We start from the raw sequence: 18,102 nt of genomic DNA, 5'->3' as shown, positions 1-18,102 counted from the left end.
GCCGTCTGAATCTGGGGGTTTACCAGAGATTGAGAACACGTAAATGGCGGGACAGAGAACGTAAGTTATGGGGTCAGACTTCGTATTTTACGACGTAAAACTCGTAATTTACGGGGCTGAAACTCGTAATTCATCAAATGGGTAATCGTAATTTACGGGATTGATCCCGTAACTTATGAGGTAAAAAATTGTTATTTACTATTAAATGCTAAAACAAAAATTCAGCGCGAAGTTGTCAGATTTTACATTTATTGTATTGCATTACAGAGCTAGTGACGATATATATATATTTATTCTTAAGTAAATGTCAATATCGCTTATTGCTCTTGTGAAATTTTTCATCCTACAGCTTAACGGATCATTGGAGAAGACAGAGGTGGAAAATGAGTTACGTGAGAATGTTGTTATTTATTTAAACACTTAATTTATGACGGTAATTCGGTTTCTCTTGATAGGAACCATACATTCATAGGCTCACTCTTCCCCTTCATAGTAACGGGCCCTCGGTACTCCAACAGGAATTGCGGGTCCTGATTCTCAGGCATGCATAAGTATCTGAAACATTGAGACAGTTTTTAATGATCATTCACATTCAGGGAGATCCAATTTTCTTTCATCATTGTTCTTCCTTTCTTTCCATTGATTCTGTCCAGTTGAATTTATTTCCATGATAAGTATTAAATTATTGGTTATTAATCTTAAAATTTGTCTTCCATGATTCAATGTCAGTACAGCAGCTAATTTTTATTCTAGCAACTACCTTACTCAGAAGAAGTTAGAAAATCACTGTGACTAAGCATTTTACCCAAAGTTTTACAAAAACATTTGAAATGTAAAAATGTTATTATTTACAGGTTTGTAAAAATACTGACTATTCATAAGCTGAGAGATTTTTCAAAAGTACACACAGAAACACTATATTCAAAATACGAGATTTAGACCGTAAGTAACGGGATTTCGCATCTCGTACATTACGCGTTTCGAAACGTAAATTTCGCGCTAAAATCACGTAAATTACCAGGTCTAAACTCGTAATTTACGCTCCCTTTCTCGTCATGTACGACATTTCAATCATGTAAAATCTGTGATTGGGATCGTAAAAAAATTAATCCGTATATTTTTGAGAAATATTTTTCGAACTTTTCAGTTAGCAAAAATCCTACCAGCACACTAAACTTATTCCTGTTGGTATTTTCTCGACTTTTTAAATATAAACTGACCAAAAGAAAGAGCCGAAACGTTTCGAAAGCACACGATTCTTACACCGAGAGAAAAATACCCGAAAAATTACGGCACTTTCACGTATTCGTGGGGTGACCTTGCTTTTCGGGAAAACGTACTGGAGGTACCGTCAAACTGTCCTGAAAGTTTCTTCAAAATTCCTGCTCGCTACGAAAATTTTTACGGAACTTACAGTATTTTTCCCCAAAAACCAAGGTCACTCTACGACTACGCAGAAATAAATACATCGCGGAAAGTATGGAAAGTTCCGTAATTTTTCGAGTATTTTTTTCTCCGTGTAGGGACGCGTAACTAATAGGGCTCACTCGCTGTATTGTTTCCGCTTCAATCTGTTTTTCCAATTGAATAGACAAATGATAGAACCCTAAAGCTTAAAAACGAGCCCAAATCTTAAAACGATTTAATCAATTAATTACGGATACGATTAAATAACTATATATTATAATTTCGCAGATAAGATAATTAGATTATAATATTAGTCGGCGATAATTGTGCAACATTTGTTTTTCAATCAGTTTGTACATTTTCGTGAATTCTTAACTACAGGTAATAGAAAGATAGAAAACAAATAACTCCAATAAGCTCCCCATGTCCGGTGTGAATATCAGCGTAACTACGACGCACCTGCCATGAAACTCGACATTGAAGCCCTTGCACTTCTACCTTTATAACCTAATGAAATTATTCAAGCTCATGCGTTCTTCTTTTTTTCTGCAAGTCTTGTGCACTTCATTTCCTACCCAACTGGTACAACCACTACTTCTCCTTACATATTATCAATAAAATTCAACAAAAACTATTTTTTAAAAGAAATACAAAATCGTATCAGCGAGTAAAACCATGGAAGTCTTGATAGACTGTTATTTCGACCGTTTATTTGAAGAACTGGAGCGTGATTGTTTGGCCTCTCGTCACAAACGTTGTCAGCTCGTCAAGTATTTTTCTGACGTGATAAACAGTGTCTCAGAAGGTAACAACACAGTTGAATAAGGATAGAATAAGTACTGCACAAATATCACTCATTCGGAGAGAGCAAATATGAGAAACAATATCTTCAAGAGTTCCTTCGGAAATTTTCATTGGTATAAAAAATGAAATCAATCTTGAACATTTTCTTTGGAACAATATTTTTCTGAAATATTCTCGATGGAATAAAATGAAGAGACCATCTGGTTAGTTCTCGATTCTTGGAGAAACTATTGCAAGAGCGGTATCATAAACAAAAAATTGCCGCAAGAAAGTTTCTCTTATGGTTGCCTCCAAAACTATTAGATACTGACATTATGGCTTATTTAAACAATTTGTCGTATTCAATCGGTAAAGGTGCATCACTTACTCCGAGATTTCTATTTGATTACATTGAATTTTTTCTGCCTCTCTTCATAAAGCTGAGAATCTTGATGCCGACGATGTGTGCGAGAGGATTGTAAAATCGGCCTTACGCTACCACAACATCAGTATGTCGGAGAATGGTTCAATCTGCCTTCTGGGTAAATTCCACAATGTTTTATATGTCGCTGCTAAATTGTGTTATGACTGGTGTCTCAGTAATAATAATGTCGTATCACGTTTGTTAAATGACATTTACTATTGTGAAAAAACATTTGAGAGGATATTTGTTGGCGCCATATTTGGTGTAAGAGTTACCCATTTTTTGTCGGGTTGGAAGAGTGATTTCCAGGATAGGAACGAGAATATCCGGGGGCTTGTGTATTTCTTGGATCATGCTGTTAAAGGCCGATTAGAGTATAAATGTGAATTGGACTCGATGAAGCGGAGATTTATTGATGTGCCAATGGAATCATACGGTCAAGTCTTACCCCTGAGAGTCGCTGTTCAGCACGGAGCACCAGACATTCTTTTGGTTATGTTGCGTTATGGAGCATCTACGGAATCAGATAAACTATCACCGACGCCCTTAGAAATTCTATTGGCAAAATTGAATGAATATGAGACGGAGGATGAGCCCAATCGTGTTATCCCTGAAAATCTACTGGCCTGCCTAAGGTTACTACTGAGAACTGTTCCAGCTGGCTCGGTGAGAACCCCCAGCCACATTGAAGAAGTGTGTGGGGTCAAGAGTGTGACATTGTGGGAGCAATTTCCCAATTTGGTGGAGAAAAATTTCGTGAGGGCCGATCGGAGTGGATACTGTCCGGCTGAGTTGAAACATTTGTGTCGGTGTTGCATAAGAGAGTGTTTGTTTGAGAATTGGGCGCTACCGCATGGGATAAAAACATTGCAGATACCCAGAACACTACAAAATTATCTGGATCTGCTTTATGACTAAAGGCGATTATTAATCGGCTTCCTCTCTCTCTCTCTTATTCTCAAATCTTTACACACGGAGAAATGTCCTTGTGAAAGACGAGATTTAAAAACCTAATTCACGCCATTCATCTTATAATTCACGATTTTCACAAACGTCTTCGCGGAAATTTTGACATCTCCAAAATTCTACTTTTTAAAGGCAAAATTGCACAATTTCAATTAAATCAGTAAGTTTTTTAAAAATATGTCGACATCTATGAGAGATAGCACATTTATCCTCATTTTCGTAGAATGAAATAAGATTTACAAAGGTGGTCATGAGTAAAAACGCATCTCTCCTCGATTCCCAGATATTGTCAAAAAAAAGACTCACGTGACGGCATGTTTTTTATTTTTTAAAATGCAAAATTTTTAATGCCTATCACGCATGTACAATGTCATAATTTATGTTTTTAAAATCGTCATTTACGATCTCAATATTATTTAATATTCTTTCTTTTGAACGTATTATTTTTGGAAATATGGCCGAATTAAAAAATTAGGACGCCGCTAATCGGCAGTCTTTGTGAAATGCTGTGATCGTTAATATCTTTCAATATAAATAAAAATATTGAGAATTTAATTCGGTGGTAAACATGGGTCCATTTGTTCTACGTCCCTTGCGTATATGAATTATTACGAAATTTGATTTGGTAAATCTAATTTGAAAAAAAACCTGTTATAAGATTTTTGTAGCGAATGAGATAAGGTCTACAACAAATATTTTATAAATATTAGAGCTTAAGAATGCAGATGTATAGATAAGATGAAAGAATTAAGTCGAAATTCAAAGAAAACGCAAGGCTCATAACGGAGAAAAAAAAGGTCGACTGAACGCGTACAGTCTTCATTGAAATTCCGAACCAATCTATTTTCGTTAGCAACCAATCCGATTCTTCGATCAATCTTTTCACGAAATTGCTACTTTATCGTACGAAACGTTCATCTATTTTTCGGAGATTATGTTCGCAATCGATTAAACACTTGAATCAACCATGCGTGTATTTTGATTAAATAAAAGAGAATACGAAAATTATATTCAAGAGCGTCCATACTTTCATCAAGACTATCAGCTGGAGTAATTTCAGACTACAATCACGAGAAAAAAAGATGGAGTGACGATCAATTGCGCAAATATTTGATCCACACTTTTCTTTTGTGGTATAGGGTCGATCCTTGGTTGCGAGGAAAACAGCACACAAAGATCGCTGTATTCAAACTGTCCTATCAATTACAATTCTCTCTAATTTAGAGTTCCTTTCAGGTTTTTTGTGATCAGTAAACCGAATGAAGTTTTATCTGAAAACACACACATACCATTTACTCAATACACATCAAACAGTAACGATGGTATTCAAAACGTTAGCCATATAAACCGAAATACATAAGCCTCCTTTCACTTTGCTGATGTTATGAAGGGGTCGAATGTAATTTGTAAATGATTTTGAATCAGAGTATCAATTTCAATCGTCAAAACCAAGGGAAAATATAATTTATTTATTTTGGACATTATTTAAGGACACAGGGACACATGTTTATGGGAATAAATGTCAAAGGTTCTAACATAGGGTTCCAACTGTTAGTGAATTAAAAATAATGCATGAATAAATGAGACCACCATATATGAGGGCCCGACAACCTAGACTCACCAGGATCACACAGCTCTCGAGCTTCGTTAGTGAGAGCTGGGGAAGCGACTTCATCCACTTATCGAAGCTACTTGGTCTACTTCTATTTTTTCCCTCCTTGGGCCTTTGTTCGGTCGATATCGGCAGAGGGCGACCACTTAAATTAATTATTTTTTAATTGTTCAATTAAACAACTGGGAGGACGGTTTTCCAGATAGGATTCACTTGGGATCTTCTGTCCCTGTTGAGGTTGTTAGGATTTTTATGAATCTCTAGGCCTTCTCGGTGTTCTCTTTCGAAATACTTTTGAGACTTAGCCAAGCTTCCTGTCTGCTCATACGGAATGGTATGACCAGTCTTCATCCAATGTTCAGCCAGGGCAGACTGTTCTAAGTGACCATATTTGGAGCACCGCTGGTGTTCTTTGATCCCTCTACTGATCATTCTCCCGCTTTCGTCGATGTACACTCCTAGTGTGCTCAAGAGTGGTTTTGGATCCTTTGCACTTGGCAGCATTTGTCCAATCTTCCTGGGAGGTTGGAAGATGGTTCGGATGTTGTGCTTGCCGAGTACTTTGCTTATGCGGTCTGTTATGCCTTTTAATTAGGGAAGGAGGGCCACATTTTATCCTTCTTTGTTTTCTTCAAGCTTAGTCCTCCCTGGACGAGATAGGGGCTTTCTCTATTTTTTGTTTGACCGTTTTGCTTGACCTTTCTAATTTGATGGATATTATATCCATTCTTTGTCAAAGCAGCCTCAAGATGTTCAACTTCACTGTTGATATTAGATAGTTGGGAAATTGTGAGAGCTCTGTGCATTCGGGAGCTGATCACTCCTTGACTGTTCCACTCTGTCCCATTGCCAGTAACATATGAGCAGGAACTTACAAGCTGGCCAAGTTTCTTCCAAAACCTTTTCAAAAGTTGACTAGTTTGAATGGTTCATATATTCAGAACTCCCTGAATTTCGTCATTAGACTGACAAATCTTACGATTTCTCCAGATGATATCCCGATGAGCTTCGATATGGAATCTCTCTTTACTAATGTCCCGATCCCGGAAACCTTGGAAATCATAAAGAAATCCAAGGAAGCTTCTCCCCATCGCCTTCCTTGAATTGAGCACTGTTGAATTCGACCTATTTCCAATTTAGACGAGAATTCTATTAGCACAAATTAGAAGCATCAATGGGTCGATAAGTGTCGACCTCTAATGTCGACATTGAAGTTGAACATCTTGATGCTGCTCTGACCAAGAATGGATACAACATCCACCAAATTAGAAAGGTCAAGTAAAAACTGGTGAGAAAGCTTGTATCTCCTCCAGAGGAGACTAATCTCAAAGAGAACCAGGAAAGACCAAAATTGGCCCTTCTCCACTATTTAAAAGGCGCAACATCCGCACAATCTTCCAACCACTGAAGAAGAGAAGAGGGACAAATGCTGCCAAGTACAAAGGATCCAAAACCACTCGTGAGCGCACCAGTAGTGTAACAGATTCCCTGCTGATGTGGAAAAGGGTACATTGGAGAAACCACGAGAATGATCAGTACACCGATCAAAGAACATTAGGGGCAATCCCAGCTCTATCCATCGCTATTTCCATTATTAATGAAAACGGAAATTTAACAATTTTTTATTGATTTTTGTCATGAGTTGAAATTGCACAAGTATTGTTCATATCCCCCGAAACCGTGAAGTCAGTCAGTTTTAGTGGAGTTTAGAATGCTTATCAGAGTTATATGCATTTCCTCAACAATGACTATGAAGTTACGTCAGATCGCAGAATTTCGGAGATACTTTACTATATGTATTTTTCCCCTACACGGAGAGAAATATTTAGTAAAAATTACGGAACTTTCAGTTCACTTACCGATTACGGAGTTGATCCGAAAAATTTAAGTGACGGTATCGTTATTTTTCACCGATAATTCTGATAAAAATTACGGAACACCACGGAAAAATTCAGTGACTTTAGATAAAAATTACGTGACGGTTCCGTAAAATTTCTGACAACCACATTTCGCTCCAGAATTACGGAAAATACACGTAATTTTTATTGAATATTTCTCTCAGTGTATAGGAAGCGATAAATATATATAGTATATATATAAATTTAATTGATAGAAAAAAAATCGATTCTCACAGAAGGGTCGATCAAATGAAACTGAGGTGAATTGCATGGGGTGAGCGGGAGCCGTGGGGGGATCGTATTATGATCTTTGTGTGGCTCATACTAAACGCTTCCTCATGGGTAATGCAAAGTGCTGGCGAGATTTGTAGTGTCTCACCATACGTTCAATTTAGTAACTGAATTTATGTAAAATATAAAAATGTTATCTTCAAAAGCGAAAAGAAGCCGTAGGCAATTTGCTTCCGAACCGAAGCTTCCTAACGGTGAGCTTTCTTAAGTTGAAACGTAAAAATACAATATTTGAGCACCATGTGTTCACCATATGTGTAAATGATCAACTTGGTCCACCCTTTTAGAAAATTAAAAGAAGAAAGGGCTAAAGTTATTCTGAGAATGTTCAAATTTGATCAAATTATAGGTGTTACTGAAGACTAAGTCTCGTCCAAAATTCAGCTTGATTCATAGAGCTGTTTCCCATAAATTGTTGCTAGCAGAGTAACGTTGTGAAAAATTCATTCATTAACTTGAAATATTGCATCAGATTCCCTTTTGGCAATGAAATATTTAAAGTTTCTGCTTCTGCTTGTTTGAAATGAGTATGTTTTTGTTTATATTCACATACCTTAATTGGAACCAGACTCGCCACTTGGCCCATCCAATTTCATTGTAAAAAGTTACTAAATATATTTATCATATGGTTTGAAAAACATTTACCTGAAAAATTCAATCACAATACGCGACTTGCCAAGGCGGGCATTGCAAAATTCATCGGAAGAGTATTGTTTAGGCCTCATTACGTAAATTACTATTTCGGCGACAGTCGACTTAAACGGTTTTACAGCATCGCTACTGAATTAATTTGAATGAATGACGTCCTGATACAATATGAGCCACTTCTAATAAGATAAGTGCAAAAATAATTCACATTTGCATCATTTTTCAGATTTTTCAGAAAATAACTTAGAAGGTATAGAGTACGTTATTATGAAAAATTATTAAATTTTCTTCAAGTTTACCTATATGCGTCCTCTGAGACATTAATTTTTCCAGGTTCCCCGGTAGTTTCAGTTCTGCTTGTGAGATTGACAGTATTACCAAACAGGCAATAGCGTGGCATACGATGTCCTATAACCCCAGTAACGACCTCGCCACTGTGAATGCCGATGGTGATTTTCTGGAAATCAATCAATCAACTGAATGAAGGTTGGACTCATAAATGATCAGGTCTGGGTCTACTCCGGCCATCCTCGACAATCCAGAGCTATTATTTTTACTCTCCAAAGAGTCACTAATGTTGTCAAATACATTTTAGGAGACATGTGTATGGCTAAGGATTGGAAAAGTTACTAATTGTTGTTTAAGGTGAGAAGTATCAGTTTTGGATCAGTCTGTGGATACAGTTCAGAATCCAGACTGTTATTTCTTTATTGTTCATTCAGCTGTAAATATCGTTCAATCTATTTTAGACAATTTTGCGCTGACTTGGTACTTTGCTGGTATCTTGGCGCCTGAAGAATGTGCTCAGGACTATTGGACATTCGTAACGTAAACTGTTTACAACACAGATTTTTGTGTGTAATGCAGAAAATAAAAAATAAAAAATCCTCGGAACAGTCCTAATCCTTTGATCGAATTCCCAAAACACGGCCAAAATAATCACTTTCGCTTTGACAACTCCGACGGCTCTGCAACACTGAGAAACAACGAAACTCGACCGAAACCCCAGGAACGATCAGCAGCTCATCCAATCCTTTAGAAATCTGTCTAGCCGGACCGACCAACTACACGTAATTCCGGATTTAAAACCAAAAAATTCACTAATCATCTCCAGAATTCAATCGCGACATAATTTCACTCAGAACTCAGATGATCTATTTAGGTGTTAGTCTGGAAATAGTATATTCTCGGATTATTGAAATAAAGTGCTTTCCTCGTGTGAAATTGGCGTTCGGGCCAAAGGCGAGACCTAGCTAACCACACGAGTGAAAAAAAAGCCATTCCGAATTTTTTTTCAGCAGCCCCGACAATATTTGTCCATAGCGATTTTCAGTTTCCGAATTTGGTTTCTGATTTTCAGTTTCTGAGTATCTGATACCAACTCCCGGGTGAGAAATCGTGAGAAATACGACAGAAAAATGTTTTGCGAAAAAAATACATGTGTCGGCTGCAGGCATGAGAAATAGTGATTCGTAAGTGTTGATGGGTCAGATGAGGTATTCACAGTTGATCTGTAGTTAGTACATACCACTGGCTCGCCATCTATTTGGACCGCATCGGTAGCTAAGTCCATCATATCTAGGGCAAGTCTTGCGATACATCTAGCATGACTCCTGCAAGGCTCAGGCAGTCCGCTAACTGCCATATATTTGTCACCCACGGTTTCCACCTGCGTTAAACAATATTCTATATTACTCGTTTATGTATTTCTAAACTGGTGGCATCAGTTGCCCGCACACATCGGTTGATTGCTCATTAATTTTTCATACTGCTTCAACATATGCAGTACGAATAACATTGAGCGTGAGCGACACGTCATACTGCTGTCCTACGATTAATCATTTATTGTTACATCACGAAAATTCCCTTGACGTACCTTATAACGGTGTAAAACTTTAAGGAAAAAGTTAGTTACTCATAACAAAATGTTGTAAAATTTGTTTTATTGAACCAACTTCTCACTGCCAAAATGAATTGATAAAAACTCGACAAAACATGAAAAAAATTTATAACACAAAAAGCAACCGTTTCTATTCTCGTAAATTGTGAATGACCACTCGAAACCTGACCGATTTATTAACAAGAGATATCATGACTGTCACTCACAGTCACATGACGATCATATTTTAGTGACCTGACAGTTTTTGATGTCTGACTTGCATAGTCTATTATTACATTATTATTATTATTATTATTATTAATATTACCTTATAAACGTTTGGATTTTTCTTTGGATCCGTAAGAACGTCAAAGGCTATGTACAGCTGATTTAGCATATTAACAATCTTCATTGCGCCATTTGAGTCGGTATTAGCAGCGCAATATGCACCAAACCCAACGATACCGGAGAATAATAGTGTTACGCAATCGTATTTTTTAGCAGGGACAGGTCTCGAATGTCGCAGCTCACTTGCCACTGATATTGGTAGTACCGAGTACAGCAATCTGTTGAAAGTTACAGAATCAGAATTAACATAGGCTTCAATACATGACGGTGGAAAGTCGGCAGTGAAAGATGGTTACAAGTGAAGGAATGGAAAAATCCATCTCAGTACGGACGAGGAGAAATATACAAAGAGTTCGATATTTTTTCTTATTACTTTTCCTTTTTTTTGGGGAATTTATCTAAGATTTTACTTAGTATCGCTTAACCTTAAGGGTATCGAGGGTTATCATTTCAATATACATATGAGTATATATAAAAAAATTTCAAAATAAGAAAGAGAAAAAATTAAAAAATATATACAAAAGGATTCCACATAATTTACGTCGTTATTAAATTTAACAAATAAGGACAACAACGTCTAACAAAATCCTCTTAAAAATAGACGAATTTTTTAGTTTAACAGTTCTCTAAATGTGAATTTTTAAAATTTCTTTATCAAGCAACAATTCCTTCTATATTTTTTACCAGTTGTATTAAAAAAAAACTGTTTATCCCATATACTCTTGCGGTTCTTTACAATGTATTCCATTCCCACCTCTCAAGCCCCATACCGGATTTAAGGAACGGAGGGAAAAACCTAATTTGAGAGGAAAAACCTGCCCGGGTACAGTCGTCTTTTTGACTTGTCTACCGCTCGGTAGTGAAACTGAGATATCAGAGCGCTATAAAATTTGTTCGCCGGTTCCCGGACTCGAACCAGGATCATTGCCATGCTAGTCTAGCACTCTACATGCACGGTCACTACCGTCGATACCACTTTTAATATTTTCATCGCATTTTCTTCTATTCTGGAACGTTAATACTTGATTGTTTATATGAAAATATGTAATTAATAGCTTCTTTGACTTTTCACATTATCATATTTCGGATTTCGGGCGGGAAAGAGCGAAAGGAAGGTACGATTTGGAAATGCGAATTATAAAAATGAGAAAATATGAAAACTACACTTCGCTTTTTCTAGCGTGAAAGTTTTCTCTGCCAGTTTTCATATTTTCATCATATTATTTTCTATGCTATAAGCTCGAAGCTAAACTTGAAGCGAGTCTCTTCCATAACAGCGTATTTTTTAATGTCATTATATCCTTCTTTGGAAGACAATTATTGCAATCGAATATCGGGCGGTCCTAACGAAGAAAAAAATGAAAACAGAGAAATTGTATGTGCATGTATATAATATATTAAAAACAAAAATTGTGTATTTTAATTTGTTCGTGTCCAATGTGCCGTTCAAAAGTTATGAATTTTCGAATATTTTGAAATTGTGAGATTAGAGCGCTATCGGTTTCGACCGCGGGAGCCCCAGGATCCAACCCGGATCAGTGCGTACGAGTCTAGCACTCTTTTCTAGCACTCTAGCACTCTTCGCGTAGGTTATATATAGCTCTTTCTCGTGTACGATCATGGGAAACACTATGAATTTATTTAAGAAGCCAGCGAGACAATAAAATTGCAAAAAATTATTTACAGAAAGAATCGTATAATTAACATAACAGACAAAAATTGCATATTCAGCCAAAATAATTATATAAAGCATATTCTTTTGATTTTCGACTTCTAATGACAACTTCCACTTAAGCCTTAAGAGCGAGACGTGAGCGCATGAAACGCGAATCCTTTTCTGGTTGAAATGAAAAAAACCCTGTAAACCCATTTGTTTTCTACAGAAATTTATTCGGTGTTCAGATGATCCTCCTGACATCATTCATGAAATCAAATATGAATAAAACTGAAATCCAGACAGATAGAGAAGACGATTCTCACTCTTTCCCACTCCATTTCTATTACGCGCTGTATCGAATCAGCCGACTGCGGAAACTCAATTTTACCCTGAGCATTCGTGAAATCAGAAACTTCCTGCTGGAGATGGCGTTATATCCGTCGAGTATCTGTCGCCTGCCCAATCCCCTCATTTCACTATTAGGTATATGTAGCGAGCAAATTGGTGCATATTCAAAATATTTACCTGTCAGTTTTTTGCTTCTCTCCGTCTAATTCCCGGTATGTCTGCTGTAGCTTATCAGTAAGTAATTCGAGATTTCGCGTCAGTTTGTAATCAGCCTCAAATTGTTCAGACATCAAGACCAGATCTCGTGTAGCATCGTGAAGGGGTACGTCACTCAGATAAAGACCACGTCTGTCAAAAATCCCAGATCGTTATTACAACTTTGTTATTCAATTTTTGGTCTTTCTATTTATGGTCTTGCCCTTTTAGGCAAGTGCATTTAACTGAAAATTCCTAATGGAAAAGTTTGGAAATTTTCAGTACATCATTCTCATGTACTGGATGTAGTGATACTGGGTGGGAATATTGAATCACTGCATGACTCAATTTAGTTTCATCCAATTACGGATGACATCGGTACCAAGCAACAGGCAACTGTAACAGAAAGTCGCACAGTAGGGGTTGAAGAGGGGTTATTGAATTTGGTTATCAACGCTTGTTCAGAATATCACGGCTTTCCCTACGCCTACACATTGCCGCAGTTTGAAAAAAGATTGATTTTCATATATAGAACATTGAATTAAGAGGTTACTCCTAACATAATTTACGAATTCAGACCCTTTTTTCCAAATCCTCGCTGATGGGGTTAAATACTGTATAAAATATCTGAAAAATAAATAACAAATGTTGTTTTATTCAGAGAGGTGGTACTTTTGAAATTTCATATGAAAATGTAAAATAAATTCTCAGATAAATGACAGTTATCTGAAAAAAAAGGAATTTTCCTAGAAATTTTGATTTCCTACCAAATTTATCATTTACAAACCGATACGAACAGCGCAGTTGATAACATTATGAAAAATATGTTATATAGCTGGAGAAAAAATTTGTTATCAAGTTTTGGCCGACAATTTGTAATCGTGTAGAGTAATGGCAATTTAGGCATTTTTACCGAAAATTGGAATAAAAAAATAATGAATAATGGAGTTAAAAATGTATTGTAATTGATTTTCATATAAATGCCTGAATCGGCTCTACGCTGCACCTGAAATGCCAGATTGACGTTTTTTTTTGAAAATGTCTTTTTAATCTGACATAGTGATAATTAGTCAAGTGAATTCGATAACGTGAATGATTCAGCTTTTTAAACGACGTTGTCGATATCTCATCAACACTTTAGCAAGATGTACCCTATTCTAAAAAATATCACAGAACCTTTCGAAAAAATTGTGATCTCGTACCATAGGCATAAAACCCTATTAAACCCATTGCTCGGAATACAATACCCCAATTGCGTAAGGCCCACCCTACTCAGAGGGGCGGTAGCAGCGTGCACAAAGAGGGACGCTATTAGACGGAGAAAGTGCGGCACACTCTCCCTCAAAATTTGAAAAACCTTGCCGCCTACGCATTCAAATTTTCACCAATTCAATTTGGAAAATTCTTAGTTGTATTAGTTGGGGAATAATTGTTAAAATATCATGGTGCCGGAAATTGATTATTTCTTACTCGCTTTAATATTGAATAATTATTTCATAAAAACTTTAATAAAATATGAGATATCGGTTTTTTAAAAATTTAATCAATTAATTATTTATTTCAAGTTTAACTTATAAGTTTGAAATGTCTTGATCAGAAACTCTCAGAAAAAGATCATTTGAATCTGGCAAAAACAATTTCAGAGATATCGAAAAGGAATTCCTGAGGAAGAAGTTTTCTGTTACACTATTGGGTCTGACAGGACATATAAAAACAATTCAACAGAAAATATGATTAGACTCGCCAGATAATTCTGCTGACATTCTATTAGATTTCTATGAAAATGATATAAATTTGCGATTAAATTGAAAAAAAAATTTTTCAATAGAAATATTCAACAGAAAGCACTAGATTCGAAACGACTTGGATTTTTCTTTACAATTTAATCTATTTTACACATCAATTTCCCCTTCTTTACCTTCTGCAAGATTATATTCTGCAAGAAATTTTTCCTGAAATGATTTGTATGAACAAATTACCTTAAGTTAATTTATCCTATGAATCTATTCATTCTTCCAATATTCATATTGAAACAAATCCCAAATAATGGTTGGCCGAACACTAATGGAATTTTGATTTTCATCTATGATCATTTTTCAATTATTTTTGCTGGGTCACTTTCTGGAACTACTTTTCTTCTCATATACATATGCAAGGTCTTTACGATTTGTTCCCTTCCCACCCCCCGCAAGGGGAGAAAGCCTCATTTGAGGGAAAAAACTGCTTTGGTACAGTCATCCTTTTGACATGACTACCGCTCGGCAGTGAAATTGTGAGATTAGAGTGCTTTAAATTTTGACCGCGAATAGCGGGATCAAACCCGGATCATTGGCATGGTAGTCTCGCTGCTAGACTAGTTACTAGATTCTTCCCCTCAGATTTTGATAGGACAATTTCATTTTCTTCTTTCCATTTTTTATAGGCTTCATACACAAGAATGTATCCGTCAGTAGATTTGTTGGCAAGGTATCAGTTTCTGCAATTAATTGCGCTTCGGCTTCAAAATTTCTGTTCATTTCTTCTTCGTTCATGGTTTCATCAAATGGTATTTCGTTAATTTTTGAACATTCACTTTCTAATGCTTATCACTTTCTCAATTAGTTCCCGGGACAAATATTAGCACCGATTTCCGGTAAACATACTTTGAGGTTATCTCTCATGTATTAAGAATCAGTGCACGCACAAGTTTCTACTTCAGCTGATGTAGAAGGCATACGTGTAGCTTGACCAATGTGGAAAATTTTACTTAGTACCTCAAAATCGCAGCAGGAAGTACGTACTTGCGACCGAGGCATAAAGAAAAAGAATTACTGCACTTATAGATATCTGTATCTATAAAACCTACACAATCCGTATCTATAAAATACCGAAGAGTAAACGAAAATTGATGTAAAGTGCTTTTCATCACATGCATGGTTATAACAAGTCAGTGGATAGTTGTTTGTCCAGTGTAAACGAGGACATCTCATGATTGTTATTTTGCAACGCATTACTATATACTGGTGAAAAGCTTTTAGCCTTTATCGATTGAATTGACGGTGAAATGGGGGCATCCCACTTGAAGACGTCGAAGTTTCGATGTTTTCGATAAAAAACGAACCAGGAAATTGGTGCGACTTTTTCCAAGATCAGTCATTGCAAAAATTCCTTGATTTTTTCGAGTTGATAAATTTTTTTCGAACTTTCGGAGCAGAACTCAAAAATGATTTTACTGAGTTCTGATTTCCGAAATTTCCGGAAAAACAAACAATTTTGACCAAATATATGAGGAATCTTTCAAAAATTGTCTGGAAATAGCAATAGTACCATTTCTAGCTAAATTATGTGAAAAATTTTTGATTTCCCATCAGTCGGGGTCTTACTTGGATGGATATCCGCCTAGCCGTACGTTCCCGCATGGGATAGTTGTCATTAGTATGCGATATTAAACACTATAAAAATTGCAGAATGATGGTGCTGATCTAACCCATTATTAACGGCAAAAGTTCATATATTTTTATTAAATTCACATATTTCATTTTGACATTGTGACAATTGACATACAGAAAAGAAAAATAACAATATGTCCTAAACCAATCATCCAATCGAGCCCATTTTGAATAGGAAATATTTTATTTGGTCAGAACAGAAAACTTTATGCCAAATTTCAAGTTATTAGGCTGATGTTATAAAATCAGAGAAAGGGAACAATGAATTTTTTCGAGGAATATAAAAATTGAAATATCTTGAAAAGTTTGTGGGAAGACATATATATTCTAACTAATCTAGATAGAGGACATGAAGAGAAATATTTGCGAAAATAAAGAGATCAAATCAGTTGGATAGTTTCTGAGATACTTGCCAAAATCTATTCAGAAACAATCAGGAATTCAACACAGATCAAGTCAATATGAGGACCTAATTGATTGACACAAAAAATCAAATATCTGCAGAACTACTGGGTCGATGGAGCCCAGATGGAATACGAACCGTCCCTATCATAGGATGAGAAGCTTGTAAGAATTTCAAGATGAAATCTTTATTTTTGTGAAAGCTAGAGTGCGTACGACAATGTTCTGGGAAAAACAGAAAAGTGGGAATATTTCGGAAACTTTGTACCGAGAGCTACGTAAGTCCTGAATGATCTAGATGAAGACCATCGAGATGAACGTTTAAAAAAACAAAAATTAATTCAGCCCACTAGTTTCGTGAAAAAACGTTAAAATAACTAAAAATTTTAGAATTTTGATGTCCTTCTGTTGCCCAATTTTTGAAAAGTGATGAAAGGGGACACAGACATGGTCGCCAAACTTCGTATTTGTAAGTTTCAGATCATTCTACATCATTTCCAATAAAAATGAGACAATGTACAAATTAAACGATTGCAAAGTTTCCATTCGGAAGCAAGAATGGGCAATGAAATATCTGAAAGATCTTCAAATGGTCAATTGAACGTGGATCTGCTCACGGTGAATGAGATAAGTGCTATAAGTACATTTAGAAAATAATTACCTTGTAAGATCGTCAAGGTTCATTACGCTGGGGTAACACAGGAAGATTACTAAATCGGATTCTGGTATATACAGCATTTGACCCTGGAACAAAAGTAATTGAAAAATTTCTTCTATAAAACTCTCTCCATATACTAATACATTAAAATAAAAGGGCACAAATTTCGTAGTGAATGAATAGGAAGTTTGCAGATTTAGCTGAAGATGAGGTTCGTACTCGCATTCATTGAAATTCATTTCTGAGTGATCTATACGATTTTAGGTCAAGTCATGCAGAAGTTAAGTCTGCGCAGCATGCAATAAATTCGACTTATTGTTCGGTCGGACATAAAATGTGATCATAGTGGGCTGACGCGGGCTTATGAATATGGTGTTTATACATTTTTGGCTCATAAATTTTTTATGAAATTTTTGGCAAAACACCGAGGTTTGAACGAAAAATTGTCGAGGGAGACAAAACAGCTGGTGTTGTGTTTGTGAATTTCTTTTTCAACCCAAAATTAACCATAAAATCGATCTAGCTTATTGTTCGGTGTGAAAACTATTTTTCAACACGCATTGTTGAAAGGGCGAAAAGTCGATGGAATAATAATCAAAATGACGATCACTAGCGCTTAAATAAAATATTTATATTATTTATTAATTATATTTCCAATTGAAACTTAATTTTTACACCTCGACTCACTCAATAAAAGGTGTTTATGAATAGAAAAGGGCAAGTAGGGCAACTAATGTGGTAGACTATGCGGAAGATCAAAAGATAGGGTCTTGAATCTTCAGTCGAACTGATCTCGATGACCTCGTTGATAAAACTAACTTTGGAAAATGAGGAAAACTGAGAAAATTTGAGTAAATTGCGCTAAGAGTGCGAATAGGTGAAAATACTGGTAATTCGTCAATTATAAATTGAGGAAATTGAGAAATTGATCAATTTCGTGGAAAAATTTTCGGTAAGAGAAGAAAGGTAGGAGATACAGGAGGTCGGCGTAATTGGGTCGGTAGAAGAAATAGACCAGGAAAAAGGCCACACATCTAAAACGTGTTATAAACTCACTTAAGGTTGTTGTCGCGTAGAATTTTTTTTCGACAGTTTTCGTTAAAAATTTTATGGTGAATAGTTTGAAAAATTAGCAACAAAATGAGCCTTTTCCGTTTG

At 36.0% G+C, this 18,102-nt stretch overlaps 2 protein-coding genes across 3 annotated transcripts in view; one reads left to right on the top strand and one right to left on the bottom strand.

Moving 5' to 3' along the window:
* Positions 1 to 240: 240 nt before the first annotated feature.
* The window catches only part of Gycbeta100B (guanylate cyclase soluble subunit beta-1-like), a 35,551-nt gene continuing 17,689 nt past the window's right edge, over positions 241 to 18,102 (bottom strand). For both annotated transcript variants that reach the window (XM_011301434.1, XM_011301436.1), the window contains 6 exons: positions 16,948 to 17,030; positions 12,439 to 12,609; positions 10,237 to 10,474; positions 9,558 to 9,698; positions 8,329 to 8,486; positions 241 to 555 (listed from right to left, as the gene is read on the bottom strand). In XM_011301434.1, the coding sequence (XP_011299736.1) occupies positions 426 to 555; positions 8,329 to 8,486; positions 9,558 to 9,698; positions 10,237 to 10,474; positions 12,439 to 12,609; positions 16,948 to 17,030 (921 nt within the window). In that variant the 3' untranslated portion in view covers positions 241 to 425. The remainder of the gene's footprint in view (positions 556 to 8,328; positions 8,487 to 9,557; positions 9,699 to 10,236; positions 10,475 to 12,438; positions 12,610 to 16,947; positions 17,031 to 18,102) is intronic.
* Positions 1,891 to 4,648, top strand: stops (SOCS domain-containing protein stops). The gene is made up of 2 exons (XM_011301433.1): positions 1,891 to 2,212; positions 2,631 to 4,648. The coding sequence occupies exons 1-2, from the start codon at positions 2,083 to 2,085 to the stop codon at positions 3,530 to 3,532; spliced, it is 1,032 nt and encodes a 343-aa protein (XP_011299735.1). The 5' UTR covers positions 1,891 to 2,082; the 3' UTR covers positions 3,533 to 4,648.

Source organism: Fopius arisanus, unplaced genomic scaffold (assembly GCF_000806365.1).
Source record: "Fopius arisanus strain USDA-PBARC FA_bdor unplaced genomic scaffold, ASM80636v1 scaffold00022, whole genome shotgun sequence".
Taxonomy (NCBI): domain Eukaryota; kingdom Metazoa; phylum Arthropoda; class Insecta; order Hymenoptera; family Braconidae; genus Fopius; species Fopius arisanus.
Note: the sequence above shows the minus strand (reverse complement) of the source record. Positions and strands in the feature narration are given on the sequence as shown.